The following is a 23858-nucleotide window of genomic DNA, read 5'->3' on the forward strand; positions in this document are numbered from 1 at the left end:
GAGTTGTTGGATAGATGGGTGGGTGGGTGGATGGATGGATGGATGGATGAGCGATGGATAGAGAAGTAGTTGGATGGATAGGTGGGTAGTTGGATGGATGGAGGATGGATGGAGGATGGATAGATGATGGGTGGATGAGTAGAGGGCTAGTGGGATGGATGGATGGGTGAGTAGATGGATGGATGGATGGATGAGTGAGTGGTTGGATGGGGATGATGGATGGATGGGTGGGTGGATGGTTGGATGGATGGAGGATGGATAGATGGGTGGATGAGTAGAGGGCTAGTGGGATGGATGAGTAAGTGGGTGGATGGATGGGTGGGTGAGCGGGTGGATGGGTGGATGAGTAGAGGGGTAGTGGGATGGATGGATGGGTGAGTAGATGGATGGATGGGTGGGTGGATGGATGGATGGATGGATGTGTGAGTGGTTGGATGGGGGATGGATGGGTGGGTGAGTGGTTGGATGGGGATGATGGATGGATGGGTGGGTCGGTGGGTGGGTGGATGGATGGGTGGGTGAGTAGAGGGGTAGTGGGATGGATGGATGGGTGAATGGATGGATGGATGGATTGATGGATGGGTGAGTGGTTGGATGGGGATGATGGATGGATGGGTGGGTCGGTGGATGGGCGGATGGATGGGTGGGTGAGTGGGTGGATGTGTGGATGAGTAGAGGGGTAGTGGGATGGATGGATGGGTGGGTAGGTGGGTGAGTGGTTGGATGGGGGATGGATGGGTGGGTGAGTGGTTGGATGGGGATGATGGATGGATGGGTGGGTGGGTCGGTGGGTGGGTGGATGGAAGGATGGATGGATGGATAGATGGGTGGATGAGTAGAGGGCTAGTGGGATGGATGAGTAGGTGGGTGGATGGATGGGTGGGTGAATGGGTGGATGGGTGGATGAGTAGAGGGGTAGTGGGATGGGTGGATGGGTGAGTAGATGGATGGATGGATGGATGGATGAGTCAGTGGTTGGATGGGGGATGGATGGATGTGTGAGTGGTTGGATGGGGGATGGATGGATGGATGGGTGGATGAGTAGAGGGGTAGCGGGATGGGTGGGTGGGTGGATGGATAGATGGATAAGTGATGGATAGAGAAGTTGTTGGATCGATGGGTGGGTTAATGGATGAGCAGATGGACAGAGAGGTAGTTGGATGGATAGGTGGATGGATAGATGGATGAGTGGATGGACAGAGAGGTAGTTGGATGGACGGGTGGGTGGACAGACAGCACTCCTAACTATAACGACAATAGCCAACGGTAGTACGTACCATTACCACATAGTATGTTCTGAGCACATGACCTCACCAAACCTCAGACTGATGCTTTTGCTCCAGAGTTGGGGCATCTGAGGGTCAAGGTTAGAGTCCTTCCTGCTGCTGTCCTGAGTCTGCCCTCGTCAAGGTGATCTCCCAGGGTCCAAACCCAGCAGTCGCTTCTCAGCCCCGTCCCACACTGACTCCCAGCAGCATCTCACCTCGCCAGTCCCTCCTCCTGGGAACTCTGTCCTCACTGGGCCCCTGGAGCCTGCCCCCACCTGGCTTCCTCCTGTCGTCTCTGATGGACCCCATCCATCTCTCTGCCAGCTTCTCACCTTTTCTGCTCAGTTTCTAAACCCAGGACGGCCCTTGGGCATCTCTCTCCCTCCCCGGCCCCCTCGTCCATCCCCATGGGTTCAAATACCTTCTTCCATCATGGAACACCAGATTTACGTCTTCAGAGGGCATCTCTCCTCCCAACTCCAGACTCTAATTTCCAGCTGGCCCATTTATATCCTCCCGTGGGCCCCAACAACACGCGGAAGTCAAATCTCAACTCTGACCGCCCCCACCGGCTCTCCCCTCCCCCAGCCGCCCCATCTCGGCTGATGCCCATTCCACCCCGCCAGGTGCCCGGGGCAGACACCCTGGCATCGTCCTCAGCTCTCCTCGTTTCCCCACAGCCCACAACCAGTTCCTTAGAGAATTCCACGGACACTACCTTCACAGTCTATCCAGAAAGTGCCCCCTCCGCCGCCCTCCTCCACATCGACTGGCCCAGCTCCAGAAACACCAGCCCAGCACCCTAGTCCCAGGCTCCCACGCTCGCCCCTGGCAATGGGCCCTCCCTGCGGGGAACACCAGAGGGCGCCTGTGGGCACCCGAGTCAGGTGCCGCCCTCCTTTGCCCGCAGACCTCCAGGGCTCTCCCCCCGCCCTGAGGTAAAAGCCCAAATCCTCCCCGCAGCCCCCAAGGGCCCGCACAACCTGCCCCGTCTCCCCCTCCCTCCTCCCCCCTCTGATCTCTCTGCTCCAGCCACACGGACCGCTTCACTGTTCCTCCAACATGCCAGGTGCAGTGCTGCCCCAGGACCTTTGCACAGGCGGGTGCCCTCTGCCTTCCTCCCCACCACCTCCTTTGGTCTCTACTCAGACTCCACCTTCTCCCTGGGGCCTCCCCTGACCACCCTATTTAAGATTTACTCTGTTTGAAATCTCAGTGCTGAGCCCTTCCCCACAAATCTCATCCGCCTTTGCTGCTTGATTTCTCTCCCTGAGCCCTCACCGCCTCTGACCCGCCGTCTATTTTACGTGTTGACTTTTGAGCGTACGACGTCAGCTCTTGAAAGCGGAGATTTTCATTCTGTTCTGTTTACCATTTCCTCCCAGCACCTACGACAGCGTGTGACACACAGTTAATATTTGTTGAATAATTAAAAACTTAAGGGAAGTCCCCATGCATTGAATACGCATCTACTGTTGCCGTAGTGGGGAAGATTCGTCCAGGAAAAGAGAAAATGCAAGCAGAGACGGGTGGGGAAGCCCGTGACCAGCGTAGACCAGGCTTTCCTGACCTCAGCCCCAAAACGTGGCAGCAAAAGGGAAGCCCTGTCCGCTCCTCCAGAGGGCTGGGGACTGAGACGCCCCTCCGTCCCAACGGGCCTGGACCCCCCCTCCCCCAACCCCGGCCCTCGGCCTCTGCTCTCCCGCTCACCCCTCCCTCGGGCTTCTGACTTTGAGGAAATTTCTCTTCTGAGAACGTTCGCGGAAGCCTTTTGCACCCTGGGCCGGTGGCACGTGAGCCTGGGAAAAACACGGAAAGGTCAATGTCTATAATTGAATTTTCCCCGAGATAAAAATAGCATCTTTGTAATCGTTTAAATGGTGCTGAGGGAGGGAAGCAGGGAGGGAGCGCGAGAGAGCCAGCCGCACGCGGCTGACAAGTTCCGGGCTCTGGTCTCAGCCCACCTGAGCGCGGGCTGAGTGACCTTGGGCACGTCACCTGCCTGAGTGGCTTGGGCCGGCTTCTCCCCGTGTAAACTGGTGTGTGTGTGTGTGTGTGTGTGTGTGTGATTGTCCTAACAAGTAGCTCAACTGTCCCCGTTAGCGCTGGACACGTTAGCGCTGGAAGGTTCCTCATCACCCGCCCTCGCGTCTCCGCCACATGGACCGGGAGGGAGTGAGGCAGCCTCCCTCCCTCCGCTCCCAGGGGCCTCCCACCTGGAGCCCCTCCCTCCGCTCCCCTGTCCAGACCTCAGGTGCGCTGCTTGGGGGGAAGTCACTTCCCTACACCAAGCCTCGGTCCCCTCATCTGTCCAACTGACATCCTGGGCCCTTTGTCCATCATCAGGGCCACGTGTGGCAGCATTGGGTCCCGGGCTTGGCACGGGGTCATCTCCCGGAGGATGGGGCTCTGACTGGATGCGTGCACCTTCTTCTGGGCCCGCCTTCGAGCCTCTGCGTGAGCTGTGTCCCCTGCCTGGCAGCCCTCTCTTTCTTCCCCCCGCTTTGGGTGGATCCCTTCCCCTCTCTGGGACTCCGTTTTCCTGGGAAACGAACACAGAACAACAGTGCTGAGCTCACAGTGTGACAGTTAAAGAAATAACGTACATGAGGCACAGTGCCTGATACATAGTAGGTGCTCAATAAATGCTCCGCAAACAATATTATTGCTTTTTTAAAAAATTTTTAACATTTATTTATTATTAAGAGACAGAGAGAGACAGAGTGTGAGCATGGGGGTGGGGGGGGGGCAGAGAGAGAGGGAGACACAGAATCCGAAGCAGGCTCCAGGCTCCAAGCTGTCAGCACAGAGCCCGACGCGGGGCTTGAACCCACACACCCTGAGATCATGACCTGAGCCGAAGTCGGACGCTCAGCCGACTGAGCCACCCAGACCCCCCCCCCACACAAACAATATTATTATCCTTGATCCTGGGGGACTGGAGGACCCACCAGCCGCAGAACAGACACAAGCCGAGGACTGATGAGCTACGGAAACCACACGATTGCAAACTGCAAAGTCCCCGTGAAACGTCACCCAGCCAAGTCCGTCCCCTTCGAGGACAAAACGGATTCTTCTCCTTTTGCGGTGCCCCATGAAGCAAGCTATTTACCCCTTCTAGGCCCCTGATTTGCCAGTTGTAACGGAGAGGAGTAGGCCAGGTGGTCCTGGAGGGCTGTTTGGTGAATCTTGACTTTCCACCAAGCTAGATGTGACAGCTGGAGACATTGTTGTTGGGGGGGGGGGGGCAGCCCTTAAACCCGTTTGCATCCAAGGGACACCTGTTCTCAGGCCTGTCCCGATCATCTCACACCCAACTCAGGCATCGGAGAAAAAGGTCTTGCAACGTCAACACGCTGGGTTGGGGGAAAAAAATAATAATAATTTTTTTTTTTTTTAAGTAGGGTTCACACTTAGCACGGAGCCCAACTCGGGGCTCGAACTCACAACACCGAGCTCAAGACCTGGGGTGAGATGGAGAGTCAGACCCTTAACCCAATGAGCCCCCCCCCAGGCGCCCCTGGGTTGAGAAATTCAGCGAGTGTTGATACACTGCTCGTGAACGAGCCCGACGGGTACCTTCTGAGCTCCTACTGTGTGCCAGGCTGCGCTGAGCGCCAGGGACAGCGCGGTGACCAAGATAGAAAAACCCCCGGCCCTCATTTGAGTGATTCGTCCCATTGAATCTGTGGCGAGGACCAGAAGGAAGCCGAGTTCTCTCCCTTCTTTTTAGCTCGCGGGGATCTTCGGAATTTTCTGCAGCGGGCAGATTTCCATCTGTGGTCGAACAACATCAGTAGAGTCGTGTTTTCTGAAAGAAAGAGGAAAGAGGGAAACGGGGGGAACCCCAAGAAAGTTGGGGGCGAGTTGAGGCATGAGCTTAACTCCATCGTTACTAACTGTGGCACTGCTAAGGGGGGACCTTGGTTTTCTCAGCTGTAAAATGGGGAGAAGACTTGTAAGGCCGCATGGGTTGGCGGTGAGGGTCAAGACTAGCCGTCGCGGGAAGCTGTCACCTCTTGTCTAGAGGCCACTCCTCCTCTGGCCTCCTGGCCCCCCGTCTCTGTGCCCGGCAGACCCAGAAGTCACCAATGAAGCCTCTCTCCTCCTTGCTTGGATCTTTTTCCATTCAATGAGGCAGATAGGGTGGCATGGGCTCGCTTGGCAAATGAGGGAACTGAGGCATGGGGCCCCTGTCTGGGCCTTTCTGGGCCTGGGTCCCTGTGTTACCCAGCTACGGAGGAGCAGACCCAGGATTTGAACTCCTGCCGGTCTAGCGCCCGAGGCCTAACCGCTGTACCACCCGGCTTCCCCCCCTGCCAATCGCCGTCCTCTCCCTGCCCTCCCCTCCTCCTCTCTCCCCCTCACTCACTCTCCTCCAGCCACGTGGGCCTCCTCCCTGTTACTCTAACATGCCAGGCACGGTCCTGCCCCAGGACCTTTGCACGGACTCCTCTTTCTGCCCGGAGTGCTTCCCCCTCCAGAGACCCTCCCGGGTCTCTCTCCTGGCTTCACTTTTCCAAACCATTTGCTATTTTCCACAACGATCACTGCCTTGGGTCCCCATCAGATTTGTCAGCAACCGCACCGGGATTTACCCACCGCTGCAAATTGCCAAGCCGACCACAGGACTTTGCGCCCGGCAGGTGCTCAATAAGAGCTGGTTGAATGAATAAGTGACTGAATCCCGGAAGAGGGACGGCCGTTCGCGCCCCATTCACACCCCGCCACAGCCCATCCCCCCCCATCCCTGGGCCTCGCAGGCCTCGCTGGGGCCGGTGCCGCGTGTAGCTGGCAGGGGCCGCATCTACCAACGCCAGGTGGAACCGCGGTGCAGTGACCCCCGTCCTCGATCGCAACCCCAGCGGAGCGGCTACACGGCTGTGCCCACCGGTGTGTCCCAGGATGTGCCTGCGGGGTTGCTGGGGGCACGTGACCCTCAGGGGGGAACACGGGGCATAAAGCAGGGAATGTGCACCTTACGGAAACAGAGGTGGCCGTTAAGTAAGAAGCCCCGGGGGGCCTCTGGGACACGGGTCATTGGGTTCTGACAGTGGGAGGCTGTCCGGCAAGCAGAGCTCAGGAGGACTGACCAGCTGTGGGGCGCTGGGTAAGGCGTGCCGTGCGAATTCTCCCATCAGACTCCCCCATTTGACAGATGGGGACACGGGGGGCACAGAGAGGTTAAGCCACTGGCCCGAGGTCACACAGCCAGCCTACGGCAGAATTGGAATGAAACGCGAGTTCTCTGATGTCCCCGTCGGTGTTCTTACCCTCTCCGCCCCGTCTGTCCCTTTATTCCCTCGACGGGCACGTGCTGACCACCGTGTGCCAACCCTGTTGCAGACGTCAGAGAGCCCGCGGAGCACAGGAAGGGTGATATTCCCGCCCTCCTGGAGCGGCAGGGAGCTGGGGAGACACAGAAATATCCAAGGGGACAAATGCTCAAAATGGTCATTTCCATTTTTTTTTTTTAACGTTTATCTATTTTTGAGAGACCGAGAGAGACGGAGAGTGAGCGGGGGAGGGACTGAGAGAGAGGGAGACACAGAATCGGAAGCAGGCTCCGGGCTCCGAGCTGTCAGCACAGAGCCCGCCTCGGGGCTCGAACCCACCGACCACGACAGCATGACCTGAGCCAGAGTTCGACACTTAACCGACTGAGCCCCCCAGGCGGTTCCAGAATGGTGATTTCAAACAGTGATCAGCGATGGGCAGAAGAGAAGCAGGATGATGGTGGTGGGGGGGGGGGCGGTGGAGGGGATACAACTTTAGCCTGACGGATGGGGAGGGCCTCTCTGACCTGGGGACATCTGAGCTGAGACCTGAACAATGAGAAGGGGACAGCCATGGGAACCTGTGGAGGAAGGGTGTCCCGAGCAGGCGGAATAGTCCGTGCAAAGGTCCTGGGGCGGGACCCCACCTGGTGTGTGGCAGGGACAGCGAGGAGGCCCGCGTGGCTGGAGCAGAGCGAGCGAACGAGGCGGGGAGAGAGGGAGGAGGGGAGGGCAGGGAGGGGACAGGGCGGATCGTGCAGGGCCTTGGGGGCTGCTGGGAGGACGTGGGCTTTTCTCCTGAGGGAGTTGGGAGCCCTGGAGGGCTGTGGGCGGAGGAGGGCAGGACCCGATTTCGAAACAAGTGCTCCGCAAGAGAGCCGCACTTGGCCCGGCTGCTTCCTCTCCGAGGTCCCCGCCGTGTGGGCGACTGGGTGGGAAAAAGCCTGAGGTTTGATCGTTCAGCTTTTGTGCTGACGGCCGTCGGAGAGGGTGGCGGGCTCGTCCGGGTTCGCCCAGACCTTCCCCGGTTTCGGCGCCATCCGGGCTTTCACGGGCCGGGTGGGGGAGGGGAGGCCCCAGGCTGCTTCCAAACTGCACGACAGCAAAAGTGACCTCAGGCATTCCTGCCCAGGACGAAGGAAGGGAGCTCACAGCAAGCCCCGGTGGGAGAGGCAGCTCTTCTGGGGCTCTACAACCTTCTTTGGCTCCCGCTGCCCTCTGGAGCCGATCCTACCCCTTGCCCTGCAGCCCACGATGCCCTGCGTGACTTAGCTCCACCCCTCCTGAATCCCCCTCGGTATCCATCGTTGCTCCCGCTCCCAGACCTTCGAATACAGTTTTCCCTGCCCAGAGCATTCCCACTTAGGGCCCGGTGGCCGCCCTCGATAGACAAGCATCTGTTTGAGTTCGTGCTTTCGGTTATCCGGGGGGATACGGCTCACCGTTCTTTAAACACACGGCCCTGCCCCAGGGCCTTGGCACTGGCCACGGCCGACAGCCCCCAGCTCCACGTCTGCCCCACGGGTTGCAGGGCACGTGCTTAAGGGCAAATCCCCACCTGGGGGGTTATAAGGGCTGGGCTGGGACATCCCACCGGCCTCCTCCGCATTGTTCAGAGTCAGTAACGCTCACCTCGTTAGGTCCTCTCGCCTCGTGCGTCCTCTTCTGATGTTCTCTTCGTCCTCCACGCCGTCCCACGCTCGCCACGCCTGGGCTGGGGGCCTGGCACCTCGCACCCTCCGGGACTCGCGGTGAGCGCCTCCTGGCAGGCCGCCCTGCCGCCGTTTGTCGTGCCAGCGGCCTTGGGTGCCGGCCTTCGTTCCCCCGGCCCCTGTCCACCCGCTGCGGCAGGCGCCACGGACGCCCCCATTTTACGGATGAGAAAAGACGGGGCTCGGAGAGGGTCTTCGGCTCTCGTGTGAGGCCCCGCAGGGAGATCCAAGTCCACGCAGCCGGACTCCGGTCCCCAAGGCCGCACCTCCTGGCTCTGAGCCTGGGACGCACGGTGGCATTTTGCTTTATTATTTCCCGGGCGCCCTGTTAATTGTCCAAAGCACGCGATTAGCACATCCTTTATATACGGCCCGATGTCTAATTGTCCAGACCGCGGAACCGGTGACTCAAAGCCTCCCTAATTGTCTTCTCTGCGCAATTAGTCCCTCGTTATATATGGCTGTGTGGTTGCCGGCCTCGCTTCTAATTGTCGGGACGCTGTAATCCACGCCTGCACTAGGGCGTCCTCCCTGCTCTGTGCGGTCAGAGCCACACGCGTCCCTGGGGTGGGGGCTGGCAGTGCTCAGGGGAGGAAAGCGGAACCCCTGCCCACAGGGGGGTCGCCGTCCAGCTGAGAGGGCAACGGGCGAAAGCGGGGTTCCCGTCACGTTTGTGGGAGCCGCAGAGCCTCGGTGTAGAGCGGGGGGGCACGGAGCAAGGGTGCCCTCTGCTGGAGGAGGGGCCCTAGAGGAAGGGTCTTGCAGGACGCATAGGAGTTTGTGAGGCAGAAGGGAATTCTGAGCAGAAGGAACAGCACGCACGTAGGTGTGGGTGTTGTAAAGAGCTGGGCATCTGCGGGGCGGGGGGGCTGAGAGTTACTGAAGTAGTCTGGCTGGGGTGTGGAATTAGGGCAGGGGGGGAACGTCGGGAGAGATTTAGGACGAGTTCGCCGAGAGGGAGAGAGAGTGAGCAGAGACCCGGAAGCAAGAGGCCCGCGTTGGTTGCTGTATCGGCCACCGAGCCGCGGGGGGACTTGTTACGTGGCATCGTCGCAGCCGCAGCTGACTGCTACAAGGCTCCGTCAACAGGGTCAGGACGCTCCGGGGTCAGGCTCCTGCCGGCCGCCGTGGAAGCTGAGCCCCGTCGCGCCCCACACACCTGTCCCATCCGGAGGAGCTCCGCGCGGCCCCACCGGAAATCTCCAACTAGGCGGCCGCCGGCCTCCTGCAGCGGCTCCCTGAATTAAGAAACTCGAGGGGTTCCAATAGGTTCTGTGCTCAATTAGCCATGAAACTACCAGGGAAAACCTAGCTCGGGGCGGCGGCGGGGGGCGGGGGGCGGGGGGAGGGGGGGGGGGAGAAGATCCGCAGCGATAGATCTCCGGGAGGGGGGAAAGAAAAGAAGATGCGGGAGCTCAGCAGCGGAATGTTCTATAAGAACCTTTTAAAAGCAAACACAGGAGACACGAGCAGTTTTTAAAATGACAGACAATACAATGGAAGATAATATATTTAAAACCCATATCAGTTGTTAACAGACCATAAAAATACAGCTACATTAATCTGAGCTGTCTGTCACGGGCCCTCAGAGCAGCTGTGTGATTTTATAGTTTCGCTCCTGGAGGTTTCCTTGACACTTTCACAAATACGTCTCAATTTATTTGGATAAGGACAATAGAAATATTGCACTTCTCCCCCTCCCCCCTCCCCCCCTCCCTCTTCTCGCTCTGCCACCTCTCCCCCAGACAGCGGGGAGATCCCCTCTGGAGCTGGCCGCGCAGACGTTGGTCTTTCCTGGGAGAAAAGTCTCGGTGGGTCTGGGGCCCCCGAACCTCGAGGCTGCGGGGAAAGGGGGGCCAGGTTGGTGCCTGGTATCGCCGTGTGTCCGCGGGCACATGGCCCGCCCTCTCGGAGGTCTAGTTGAAAAAGACCCCGTACGCGTCTGTCCCCCCCCCCCCCCCCCCCCGAGACCCCACACCCTCTCGGGGTCCCCTGTGCCCGACCGCCAACACCACCGTGGCTGCTGTTCCCTCCTAGTCCTCTGTGGCTCACACGGGTCCAACGGCTGGAGCCGCTCCACTCGTCTGCCGGGCACCCTCCTGCCTCAGGGCCTTTGCACTTGCTGCTCCGCTCTCTGGAATGTCCTCCCCCCACCCATTCTCCCTACAGCTGGCGCTTCTTCCTGCCTGAGCTCTCGATGCCACGCCCTCCGAAAGTTCCGCCCCCCCCCCAAGAAGCTTCCCAGTCCTTCCCTTCACGTTCCCTCACGTTCTGGTGACTTGCCAGCAGTTACCTGCTTAGAAAGTATCTTATTTACCCACGTGTTAATTTGACATGAAGCCTGAGGCCACCGAGGCCCGAGAGTTTTCTGGGTTTTGCTTTCCGGCGGGTTTCTCGGTCTGTTTCGGTCACTGCTATCTTCCGGGGGTGGGGGAGGGTAGTGCTTGGTACACAGTAGGTGCTCAATCCATCCCTGTCGAGGAAAGGAGTAAAAGGAGGCATGAGAAGCCCACCCCGGCAGGGGCAAAGGCTCGGACGTGGGGATCTGTGCTTGGAAACTGCGACCCCAAGCCCCTGGTGTAGGGCCCCCAGCCTGGTGACTCGAGCAGGACGGACACCACGGCCAGCGCCACCCTGGGCCCCCACGCGCCCCGCCCCTGTGGGAGCCCCAGACGGCCTTCCTTCCGGCCAAGAACGAGGGTCCCCGTCTCGGGCCCCGCCCTGCCCCGCCGCCTCCGCTTCCGAGGCGCCCCAGATGTCGCCGCAGCAGACGAGACCCGCCTGGTGCCGGGGGAGGCCCCGCACAGATGGGATGAAACATCTGGGCCGCATGTCGCCGGCAGCTGGTGGCAACCGGGAGGCTGCGAAACGCGCTGACGTCTCCAGGAGGTTGGGTGGCCCTGAGTCCCCTCCGGTCCCATCTGTCCGCGGCCAAAGCTTGCCTCTGGACTCCTCTGGGCCAGGGAGGAGAGGGCCCCAAACCCGCCCGGCACCCCTGGTTCCTCCGTCTCCCTCCCTCCTCACCCCTCCCAGACCCGGGGCTTTATCTCCAAATTATACTCCGAATCCAAGCACTTGGCTCCCCTCCACCGCCGCGGCCGGGCCGGGCCGGGCCTCCAGCATCGCTCGCCTGGACTGGTGTAAGAGGGCTCCTTGGGTTTGGTCCCAGCGGCCTCCCTGCCCCCCACCCCCCTCACTCAGCCTGCCTCTGCCACACCGGCCTCTCTGCTGTTCTCTGAACACACCAGCTACCGTCCTGCCCCAGGGCCTTTGCCCACGCTGTTCCCTCTGCCTGGAATGCTCTTCTCCCCACACCTCCCCAAGGCCAGCTCCTCCTCCAAGTCTCCGTTCAAATGTCACCTCCTCCCAGAAGCCCTCCGGACCTCCCTCGCATCGTTTTAATCTCTGTCTTAGTCTATCAGGGCCGTTGTAACAGAATTCCCCAGACCAAGTGGCTTATAAACACACATTTGCTTCTCGGTTTCGAAGGCTGCAAGTCCGTCTGGTGAGGACCTGCTCCCGGTTTGGAGGGACGGCCGTCTCCTCACTGTGTGCTCACCCAGAGGAAGGGGGGAGGGAGCTCTCCGGAGTCTCCTTCAGAAGGGGACTTGGCTGCATTCATGGGGGGCTCCCAGAGGGGCCCCCCCATACCATCACGCTGGGGAGTCGATTTCAGGCCACTGACGGCACAACACTCAGTCTACAGCAATGTCCACGTCCGCCCTGCCCCATGTCACCCTCTGCCCCAGCCACACGGGTCACCTTGCAAGACACCATCCTGGCGCCCGGACTTTGCTCTACCCGGCAGTTCCCTTTGCCTCCTATTTTGTGCCTGGCAGGCTGCTACTCCTCCTCTTACCCCATTTAACTATTTCTTTTTAATGTTGACTTATTTCTGGAGAAAAAGACAGAGTGTGAGCAGGGGTGGGGCAGAGAGAGAGAGGGAGACACAGAATCTGAAACAGGCTCCGAGCTCTGAGCTGTCAGCACAGAGCCCGACGCGGGGCTCGAACCCACGGACCGCGAGATCGTGACCTGAGCCGAAGTCGGACGCTTAACCGACCGAGCCACCCAGGCGCCCCAATTATCTCCCCACTTAGCCCGGCCTCCTGATTTCCTCTCTGGGTTCCCTCTGACCCCAAGGACCTGAGCAGGTTTCTGTCCGGCTGAGCCTCCGCGTCCCGGGGCCCCTGGGACAGCTCTCCGCACACGAGCGGCTGTCATCAAATGTGCCCGCTCTGCCAGAACTCGTTCCTGCTCCCCAGCCTGCGTTTCCTTCCAGAATCTCCACGCCTCGGAGGCAGCTCGGCCGCAGCGTCTGTTTGGAAGGAACAGAGTGGCTGGGGGTCGGAGGGGACCATCTTGAAGCCGGGCTTGCGCGGTGGGCTCACCTCTTCAGTGTGGCTTGTCAGTTTCTCTGGATGGTTCCACGCTCCCTGACGGACATCGTAGAAGGGTCTGGAACCCCCCGGGGCCACCCCGTGGCAGCGCCCGTCTCTCCCTCTGGCTGCCCAGCGTCCCAGCCCCTCCTGGCAGCTCCCGCTCAGCCCCAGACCCCCGCGCCCATTTCCAATGGCAGATGTCACCTTGGGACACTCAATCACGTGATCAGAAGCACCCGCGGAGCCTAGTGGTGAAAATTGTTGACCCCGGAGCCACGGGGCCCGAGTTCAAGTCCCAGGCTGCCACTCGCAGTCATTCTGTGTGATCTCGGGCAAAGCACTTGACCCCTCTGGGCCTTGGTTTCCCCATCTCTAAAATGGGGCTGTGGTACCTTTAACCTTGTCCTAAGGATGTAAGGACTTAACTCTGCATTTGTGTCGAAAATAGGGCCCACACATGGGAACCGCCCAGCGACTATTAGCCCCTCTGCTTCCTTTTTCAGACCCCCCCCCCCCAACCCAGGCCCGGGGCCAGCCTGGTCTCACCTGCTCCAGAGTACAGGGTCATGGCCTCCAGCCCCTGCTCTGTGGCAGCCATCACTGTCGGGAGAAGGTTCCAGAAGAAGAGGGAGAGGCTGCCTGGTGGTTCCTCTCAGCTCCACGTTTACAGAGCGAGCCCAGGGCATTTAACTTAAAAACAGAGATGGGGGGGGGCATGGTGTGGGGGGGGTTAGGGGTTATTGGCTAAAGGTTCCGGCCCCACCTGGGGGACGTGGACACTGTCAGCTGCCCCAGGAGTTAAAAGCCAAGATTCCACCCGCACGTCCAACTCCACGTGCTTGGGGGCCTGGAAACTGTTTCCATGACACCCAGGAGCCCGAGTCCCTTGAAGGGCCCGGTCCGAGGGTGAGGGTTTTGGGGGGGGTAGGGGGGTGTCGGGGAGGGCTTGCTCGGTGACCGTGGCAACGCCAACAGCGGCGGGAGGCCAGCCCGGCCGGCACGGAGGCGCCCGCACCCCGGATCCCAGCGCCGCCACGGCCCCTGGAGCGCAGACGGTGAGACGCAGGCCCAGAGACGCCGGTCATCTGCCCCGGGTCGCCCACCCGATTTGGAAGCGGCACCGGGCGCTTGCCCACGTGAGGGGGGGGGGGGCGGGGATCACGGGAAGGGGCGGGGCCTCAGGAGGCCGCGCGGAGACCTCCGGGGCTTGGCCGGGGCAATCCGGGAGGGCTTCCCGAAAGAGGTGGGCGTTGCCCAAACTTCAGCCCCACCTGTTCCGCGCTTTGTTTAGTGTTTGCCTTCCAGCTGCCTCACGTCCTCTCAAGTCCGTGTCTTTAAAAACACAGGCTCCGCCTCCCTCCTGGAAATGGAGAGCGGCTCGCACCTGTCGCAAATAGCAGGTGGGCGGCGAAAACACGCGGGATGGAAACAAAACGTGGTCGTTTCATCCAGCGAGGCGTCTGCGCAGCCGCCGCCGCCGCCGGCACTTTGCTTACGAGGGGGAGGGGGCGAGGGGGAGGCCGGGAAGGGTTAAATCAGTCCCCCGGGGGCCTCCCCCCCCCCCCCCCCCCCGTGCATCATCAGAGGGAGTCAAAGAGGGCTGGGAACGGGAATTATGCGGTTTATTAAGTAATCCAGCGTCCCTGTGGGCCCCAGCATCCAGGGGGATCTGACCCAGCAGAGGATTTGGTTAGGTGGAAAGGATAGGCATGCGGGCAGAGGGCACAGTATAAGCAAAGGCTCAGGGCGGGGCAGCAAGAGGAGTGGGGGCAGCCCGGAGAGGCTTTGTCCTCAGGCCAGAAGACACAGGGCCTCCTGGTCTTTCTGGTGTTTTCCAACAGGGGAGGGGAAAAAAGCGCATGAACTTTGCAAGGTCCGAGCGGGAGGGCGTCCGGGGGCTGTGGGTTCCGAAAGACTAAGGGGTGGAGCTTTCTGGGAGCTGAAAGGGTTTATGTGGAAGGTGATTCCAGGAAGCAGGAAAAAGTGGGGGGAGGTGGAGATTGGCAGCGTAAGGAGCCAACAGGGGGGCACTGATGACCAGGTGGCTGTTGTGGGCATCCGGGGCTGACATTTTGGGGACCTCTGGTAGCCTGTGTAGAGCAAGCCTCAGAGCTGGCCCATGCGTATATTAAAGGCTCTGACAAGTTCTGCAGAAGAGATGCCTGCTGAACAATTTCCCAGATGAGCGTGAACATAAACTCTTTATCCACAGCAGTTTCCTGGACACGATTTCGGAGGCCTCTCATCATATCACTGCCCTCTCTTGGTCTCCTCTTGTATCCAGACTGCAACATGAGACAGAGAAAGGCCAAGAAAACTAACAATGAAATAAAAATTAACAGTCACAATTATTATTCCTACAAAAGCACATTTACTGGCTTATGTATCTGGAAAGTCCAAACTGTCTGCTTTCAGGCGTGGCTGGATCCAGGAGCTGGAATGATGCTATTGATGCTGCTTTAAACACACGCGCCTTTACTGTTGACATATAAATTTGCAAAAATGTGTGTAACTCGATAGGTTTTGACACGTGTGTATTTGCGTGAAACCATCACCCAAATCAAGATGAGTACAGCACCCCCCAAACTCTCCTGATGCCCCCTTTATAATACCTTTCCAGCACATGAAGAAACCATAGCAGGACATGTACTTGGAGAGCATGAAGCCGGGTGGCTTGGTCGCGGCTCTGTTTCGTTGTGAGCAAACGGGCTTAAACACGTCTCAGCAAAACCAGCACGTGAACGGGTTCCGGCGACGGCAAAGTCCCCGGTTCCCAATTTCAGGCAAAGCTTGGATCCGCGAGTCGAGATGGTGTTGTCATTGGACGTCGGTCACTTCCTGTGTCTCAGCTTCGCTTTTCCTCTGAGTGGGCTTCATTCACAGGTCAGGCATCCCATTCACGGGGTAAACAGAGACCCCAGGCTCCAAGCTTTTTTCTCTCCTTCCAGTCGACACCCCCGAGCAGAAACGGAAACCCGCCTCTTGGTCCCAGCAAAACCCGTGGCTGATTCTGATTGGCTGGACTCGGGTCACATGGCTGGCCCTGAACCAATCGCTGGGGCCGAGGGATGTGAGGTTTTTTTTTTTTTCCCCCCCCCCCGCTAACCTGCTTAGGGTCGGCCCAGAGTCAGAAGTATGAGGGTGTGGGGTCAGGCTGTGAGCGGGGGGAGCAGGGATGTCCCCAAAGGCAGAGGCAATATTTGTCACCCCCAGGCGCCTGGACTGGCCCGAACAGCTAGGGTTTAAAACTTAGGCTCACCATAATGGGCTGTGTGACACTAGGAAAATGGCTTGCCTTCTCTGGAAGTCTGTTTCTCCATCCACAAAAAGAGATCGGTGGGTGACTGCGATGGGTCCCTCGAAACATGGAGCTGCGCCGTGTGTGGGGCGCCCAGGAGCCTGGGGAGGACGCCGCCTCCCTCCTGCCTCTGTTCCGTGGCCCCACGAACCACGGGCCCGGATCGCTGAGCGTTTATTATGCGCCACACAGATACACAGCGGGGGCCGCCGCAGGGCTGGGAGTCGCGGCCCATTCGGGAGAAAAAATTCATAGGCAGCATAACCCACCTACACAGGCAATTTCAAAAACCCTGACTTGCTCCTTATCATATAAGGGAGAAATAAAAAGAACGCTCTTTGGTATAAAATTCTGTGTATTTCAACCTGTAAATGCGCCAGCACAATGGTGACAAAAGCCACCGCAAGGCCGGCCGAGGTAGCCCCCGCCTGGCTCACCTTCGTGTTTCTTTCCTGGACCAGGGCGGTGGCCCCGACGCTGGTCTCCAGTCCCTCCCTTCCCCCCACGGCTGTCATTCCCGCAGCGGCCACCAGAGGGCGCCCGTGAGCACCCGCGTCAGCTCCCGCCCTCCTCTGCCCACAGCCCTCCAGGGCTCCCCCCCCCCCCCCACACACACCCCGGGGTAGAAGCCCAAGTCCTCCCCGCGGCCCCCTAGGCCCGGCAGGACCTGCTCCTGTCCCCTCTGTGCCTCTCCTCCTCCCTCTCACCCAGTGGCTCACTGTGCTCCAGCCGCATGGGCCTCCTCTCCGTTCTTTCATCACACCCGGCCGGTCCTGCCCCAGGGCCTTTGCACAGCCACACCCTCCACCTGGACAGCGCCCTTCCCAGATGTCCCCAGGCCTGGTTTCTTCTCATCCTTCAGGTCTCAGCTCCAATGTCACGTGTCAGACCTCCTCCCTGTCCCCCCCAGACCCCCGCTAGATGCTCCCCCCTTCATTATCGCATCCCTCCACTTTGCCTTCCCTGCCTGACGCTCTCTGATTTTTCTTTAATTCCCTTATTTCTTTGTTGTCTGACTCTCCCCCATGGTCTAGGAGCCCCGAGGGAGGAACTAGGACAGTGTCCAGAGCGTGACAGACATCCAGTCGACAAGTGTGCATTCCACAGTGCACCTTCTCGTACCCACTTTCTGGGTGAGGACGCTGAGGCACAAAGAGGTCATCTTGCCTGGAGTGAGAGCCAGGCGCGAGGCACTCGGGGACTAACGCTTAACTCTGAGGCTGAACCCCGGCTCCCTGGAGGCCCCAGACGGTGGGACGACCCAGGGAGGAGGGGCGAGCGGCGGAGAAGGAGTTAAACCTCCCCCCCCCGCCCCACCCCCACCACTTGAGTCACCAGGCCTGGGTCACTTTGTGCCGAATTCACACATCCACACACGGTTTCTGGCTCCCTTGGCTCACCCGCCCCCCCAGGGGGAAGCGTATTCGTCTCCATGGCAACCGTGTTGTCTCCAGTGTGAGTGGGGCAGATGAAGTCGCTCGCCACCCACGCAGGAGAGACAGGCGCCGGCCCAGAAGTGCCAGCAGCAGGGAGGGACTCGGGGGTTCGCTTGAGCCACCAACAGGCAGGAGCTGCGGGGCGCGTCCCCCCCCCCCCCCCCCCCCCCGCTGGCTGCCGCCCGCCATCCCAGCTCGGAGCCTTTGCTGTCGGAGCGATTTAGCTGGTTCTGGGGGTTTCCAAGGGAGCTTACATCTCAGATGCGTCAGCCCGTGTTTATAACTGTCACTCCCAGCGCCGGGCCTGGACTCCGGGAGGTGCTCCAGGCGTGTTGGAGGAGGAACGGGGAGAGGGAGGGGGGGACGGAGTCATCGGCCAAAGCACTTTAGTTCTTACCTACCGCTGGGTATCTGCCAACAGTTCCCGTATCAGCCAGGCGCGTCCCTTATCAGTTAACCTTTTCGCCGTCAGCTCTGTGGTTAGCGGCTCACCCCTCGGCCATCACCTTTCTCAGAAAAGGACCTTGCGCCTCAGACAGCGGGGCTCTTGCCCTGAGATCCCCTCCCGCAGGTGAGGGGCGGTTCCGAGACCGCAGGGAGTCGCCAGGGGCAAAAACCGTGGGCTTGGCTCTCCAGGAGGGATTCTCACACCTGTGCACCTGCCCCGAACCTGACTGGTCCGCCTTGGGCTGTAATGAGGTCCCCATCGCGGGAGGTAACCAAGGCGAGCTGTTGAACCGTGCCCAGGAGGCTGTGTGTGTGTGTGTGTGTGAGGGCTGGGGGGGGGGGGACTGGAGTCGGAAAATTCCAAAACTCCCTTCCTTCTGACTCTAAGATGTGGTGCCAATGCTGAGGTGCCAAAGCCTGCACGCTGGAGGTCTCGGCCGTCATTCCAAGATCTTCTGATTAGTCGTGATTCACCGATTGCACAAACGTTTATTCACCAGGTGCTGCTGTGAGCTAGGTCCCGTTCTAGGAGCTGGGGACACAGCAGGGACCAAGACAACAATACCTGCCCCGTGGGACTGACAGTCTGGGGTGGAGGAGGCAAGAAACAGTTAAAGCAGTGGGTGGTGTCCCAGCAGGGAGACTGGCAAGGGGAAATGAGTAGGGAGGAGCGGTCTGGGACTGACTGCCGGGCCGGAGGGAGAGTCTAGCCAATAAGGTCTCACGTGAGCCAAAACCCAAGACGATGAAGGAAGGAACCAGGTGAGCGAAGGAGGTTCCAGGCAGAGGCAACAGCAGGGGCAAAGGCCCTGGGGCAGGAACGAGCCTGGTGTGTTTGAAGCAGAGCGAGGAGATGATAAAGGAGGGTTGGAGGGGAGGGACATTGAAGAAGTTCCCGCTGAGAAACCGCTATCTGAGCTGAGAAGGAGACCCGACCCACAAGAGCCAGGGATTTCTGGGCGGAAGGGACCAGCACATACAAGGGTCCTGGGGCAGGGGTGAGCTTGGAGAGAGGGAGAGCGGCACACACAAAGACTCCTTCACTGGTGGGTGCTATGGGTTGCATGGCGTGTCCCCCAAATTCATACGCTGAAGCCCTGACCCCCGAGACTCTAGAACGTGACCTCCTTTGGAAATAGGGTCATTGCAGATGTAATCAGTGCAGTTCAGGGAGGTCACGCTGGAGGAGGACGGGTCCCCGACCCGATATGACTGCTGTCCCTACAAAAGGGGGAAATCGAGACGCAGCACGTGTATGGGGAGACTGCCCGGTGACCACGGAGACGGCCACCCACGAGCCACGGAACACGGTCGTCACACGAGACCAGCCCTACCAACGCCTCGGTCGTGGACTCACAGCTTCCAGAAAAGCAAGACAGTAACTTTCTGCTGTGTAAGCCATCCGGTTTACGGTCCTTTGTCACGGCAACCGCTGGAAACTAACACAGGGGACGGGCCAACGAGTGAACAAATGGCGGCCCTTGGGAAGTCGGGAACTGTGTTTGCCAAGCTCAACGTCTGCCCGCCTCGCCTCTGACCGGAGCCGCGCGATGCTGGGAACACCCAAGCCAGGGGGCCGAATCCCCAGCTGGTGTCTCCGGGAGGAAAGAGCCCAAGGTGCCCCGTGGTGCCCGGGCCCCTCTTCTGCCCCAAGACATCCTCCGCGGCCACCGCCCCTGGGGAAGTAGGGACTCTCTGTCCTTCTTCCGGGTGAGGAACCTGAGGCTCAGAGAGGGCACGGGGAGGTACATACCCCTACAAAGATGTCCCACGGAGCCCTGTGTCAGCCCCTCCCCTGCCTCTAGGGAGTAGGGGCAGGCACAGCGGGTGGCACCGAACAGGGCTGGTTGGCAGCGGTCCCGCCCCAGTCACCCCTTCTCACCACCGTCCACCTGAGGCTGACACCCTGCCACCAGCCCACCGCACACGACCCTGTTGAGCCACGCCCGGGCTCCCGGCCCGCAGCGCCCGAGAGCACGAACGCACGGTGTCTCGAGCCGCTGAGTTTGGGAGCCACTTTTCCCCGGGAGAAGCTCACCAGTAGGGAGACCCCTTAGCAAGGCCACACGGTAGGAGGGGGTCAACTGGACCGTGAACAGCGGGGCTCCACAGAGACGGGTCCAACCCCTTGCTCTCAATGACGGCCAACCGACCCCTCGCCCAGACTCGCCGTGGGAGTAAGCACTTTGGATCACGACCCTCCGAGGTGCATGGCTGCAGGACGCCCTGGTTTGTTTGTAAGTTTTACTTAAACCCCAGGGTGTCCACGTACGGTGTGGTGTCAGTGATTCAGTATCTCCGTACAACACAACCCAGTGCTCATCACGAGTCCCCGTCACCCGTTTCACCCATCCCCCCACCCCACCCCAGGGACCAGCAGTTTGTTCTCTGTAGTCAAGAGTCTGTTTCTTGGTTTTTCTCTCTCTGTCTCTCTTTTCCCTTTGCTTCTTCAGAACCCACTTGTTTGAAAATTGCCTCACATTCTGTTTGCTTTCTTTCTGTTCCTTGAATTCACCAAGCTTTGTCCAACCTCAGGGCCTTTGCACTTGCTGTGCCCTCTTCCTGGAGCGCCCTCCCCGTGGCTTGCTCCCTCGCTTGCTCGAATGTCACCTCCTCAGAAAGGCCCTCCTGATTCCCCCTTCCCTAACTGAAGTCACCCCCCCCCACCCCAGTACATCATGTCATTTTGTTTTCTTTAGACTCTTTATCATGGACTCCTGGGTGGCTCAGTCGGTTAAGCGTCCCACTTTGGTTCAAGTCACCATCTCACGGTTCGTGGGTTCAAGCCCCGCGTCGGGCTCTGTGCTGACATCTTGCAGCCTGGAGCCTGCTTCAGATCCTGTGTCTCCCTCCCTCTCCGCCCCTCCCCTGCTTGTGCTCTGTCTCTCTCTCTCTCTCTCTCTCTCTGAAAAATAGGTAAACACTTAAAAAAATTAGAATCTTTATCAGAAAGAATTTATTTCAGAAATTTTCTTTAAAAAATTTTTTATCACGTGTGCGCTCCATAAAGGCAGGAACTTTCTGGCTTTTTCTTCAAAGTTTATTTATCTATCTTGAGAGAGAGAGAGAGAGAGGGAAAAAAGCACGAGCCAGGGAGGGGTGGGCAGACAGAGAGGAGAGAGAGAGAATCCCAAGCAGGCTCTGCGCTGAGCCTGACGCGGGGCTCGAACCCACGAACCGTGCGATCGTGACCTGAGCGGAAACCAAGAGTCGGACGCTTAACCGACGGAACTATACCGAGGCGCCCACGGAGGGGCGCTCGTCTGCTTGGGCCACTGCCGCGTCCCCGGCGCTCGGTCAGGCCCCCGGCGGATGTTCACCGGAGCCCCCTGGGGGCGAGCTGGGGCCTCGAATCTGCGCCTTCCCGGCTCTGAGCCTCAGCCCACCCTCCCCTCGAGGGGCAGCTACCCCTCCACACCGGGGCCGCCGCCCGGGTGTGTGCGAACCAACGCCCAGGGCCGGGGCCACCGCCCCCGGGGGTGTCCCGCTCGCCCGGGGATGTGTCGCTGTCTGTGGTGCTGAAGGGCCGCGGCGAGACCACCTCCCGCGCCCGGCTCGTTACAGCTCCTTGGGAGGAAGTCTACACTGGACACAGGCCGGGCGGTGGGATCTGGACCCAGTTCCTTCACAGAACTCCCTCCCGAGACCCAGTCTTGGCGGCGCCCGGTGGGAAGAGCCTCCCTTCCGGGGGACCCCGAGCTCTCCAGCCCGGTCCTGGCGCGAGCCTGGTGGCGTCGACCCGAGGGAGAATCCCACGTGGCGTCAATGATAAGGGTGACGGGTCCATCCGGCCTCTCTGTCTTTGTGTCTCTGTCTCTGTCTTTATCTCTCGTCTCTCCATATCCCTCTCTGTATCTTTTGGTGACTCTGTCTCTCTCTGTGTCTCTCCAAGCAAAAGTGCATAAAGGGTCACCATGTCCTGCCAGGCTCTGCCTCTGTGCTTCCCCCCGTGGCCCCCAAGTCGCAGGCTCCCCGTCTGTACAGTGACATGATTGGTAGACGGGTTTTTAGCACCTCCCTGATTCTCAAGGGCCACTCCCTGCCGCCTGCCTAAAAAAAAAAAAATCTCAGTCCCCAAACACCTGGAAGCCGAACATGAGGTGTGTGAATAATTTATCTTGCGAGTCATTTTAATATTTTATAATAATTGGGATGAGCTGTTTGGTTTTATGGAGCTGTTTGCGTGTCATTAAGATACAGCCAGGGATGGGCCACGGCAGCATCTCGGAATCGGCCAAGGTGACATGTCCCCAGGGAGGTACCCAGCGGCAGCCGAGGGAAGAAGGCAGTCTCAAGCGATGGTGAGGGGACCAGGTACCGCTGGTGGCCCATGGGCTCTAGGTGACCAAGACTGTAGCTGTGAATCAGCTTCACCTTCTTGTTCTCACTCATCCGTTTCATCCAAGCATTTACTCGCTTGCACATGTAAACCGTCTGTTAGGGACGGAATGTTTACGCTCCCACGCCACCTACTAAATTCGTATGTTGAAGCCCCAATCCCCAAGGGGCACTTGGTCGGGGAGGCTTTCGGGGGGGGGGGGGCTAATCAAGAATAGATGAGATCTTGAGAATAAAGCCCAAGTAATAGGATTAGAGCTCTCGTAAGAAGGACACGGCTCTTTCCTCCATGCGAGGACGCGGTTAAGAAGTTGTCACAAGCCAGGAAGAGGGTCCTCACTGGGAACCAAATCTGCTGCCACCTTGACCTTAGACTTCCCAGTCTCCAAAAATGTCTGCTGTCGCCACTCCGTGGTGTTTTGTTAGGGCCGCCAGAGCAGACTGTGAGACTCTCTGAGGGTCCTTCATTGCCCTTAAATGAAGTTCAAACTCCCCATGATGGTCTAAAAGACACCCCCCCCAATCCAGCCCCTCTGTGACTCTCCTGCCCTCACTTTCCCCCCTGCCCTCCACTCTGCTCCAACCACACTGGCCTCCCTGCTGCTCCTCCAACACACAAACACATTCCAACCTCAGGGCCTTTGCACTTGCAGTGCCCTCCTGCCAGCATGCTCCGCCCCAGCTCTTCCTGTGATGAACTCCTTCTCCTCCTTTAAGCCTCAGCTCACAGGCCGCCCCCTAGCCGCAGTCACCGGGCCTGCTCTGATCTGGCTCCTTCCACGTCTCAGAGGGAGCCCCAAAGCAAGGGACAGACAAGCCCGCACTTCGCCCAGCGGCGAGCGGCCAGACTCTTCGGGAGCTCAGACGGCCGCCCTGGAGACGACGGAGCCCTGAGGGTGGAGACTTTCCACTTGCCCATCCCCCTCCCCGGATCCGCACTGAAACCGGTCCCCACCCGGGCCTCTGCCCCGGGAGAGGCTCATCTGCATAGACAAAAGCCCACAGCCTCCCACTGGCCAATTCCTGTTGCGCTCAACCAATGGGAAGCAGCATTCCTGTTGCTTTCAACCAATGGGAAGCAGCATTAGGGGATCCGCTCGCGAGAGAAGAGACGGATGGATTTATTCCCCCGACTCCTCTGGGGCGCGACTGCTGAGCGGCTGAGCCCCTTCCAAGGGTGGGCTCCCACCGCGTTGTGCCGGTCACATTCCCCGTGCGCCCATGCAGACCCCCCTCCACCGTGGCTGCAGCCCCCAGGTGCTGCGCTATGCCATGACCTGCCCGCACCTCTGTTAAAAAAAAAAAGAAAGAAAGAAAGAAAGAAAGAAAGAAAGAAAGAAAGAAAGAAAGAAAGAAAAAGAAAAAAGTTCTTTATTCAATGAGTCCCTAGGGGCCCTGTTTGAGTGGCTGTCCATTTTCTCCAGGACTGTGAATGATTCAGTTACCGTGTCTTGGCCCTTTTCTGTCAGGTTCAAGCATTGCATGACAAGCCATAGAGTTATTAGACATTATTAAACAATGCTCCCCTCCCCTCCCTTCCCTCCGGTACAATTGGAATCTTGGGACCCCAGCCTCGGCAAAGTTCCAGACAGTGGAAGTTCCAGTGGAGTTAGAAGCCTGGAAACCACAGAAGTGCAGGAGGATGGGTCCCTTGTTAGAATTTGGACCGTAACATTCTCAGATAATGGGCCGCATTGCAGA

General features: G+C 59.3%; 1 protein-coding gene across 1 annotated transcript; it reads right to left on the minus strand.

Moving 5' to 3' along the window:
- Positions 1 to 7503: 7503 nt before the first annotated feature.
- LOC122214573 lies at positions 7504 to 13735 on the minus strand. Its single transcript, XM_042929982.1, has 7 exons — positions 13654 to 13735; positions 13185 to 13328; positions 12403 to 12574; positions 10574 to 10729; positions 9983 to 10095; positions 8177 to 8386; positions 7504 to 7636 (listed from the first exon to the last, which is right to left on the minus strand). Exons 2-7 carry the CDS (start codon positions 13322 to 13324, stop codon positions 7504 to 7506), a joined length of 924 nt encoding a protein of 307 aa, XP_042785916.1. The 5' UTR covers positions 13325 to 13328; positions 13654 to 13735.
- Positions 13736 to 23858: the final 10123 nt, after the last annotated feature.

Source organism: Panthera leo, chromosome A2 (assembly GCF_018350215.1).
Source record: "Panthera leo isolate Ple1 chromosome A2, P.leo_Ple1_pat1.1, whole genome shotgun sequence".
Taxonomy (NCBI): Eukaryota; Metazoa; Chordata; class Mammalia; order Carnivora; family Felidae; genus Panthera; species Panthera leo.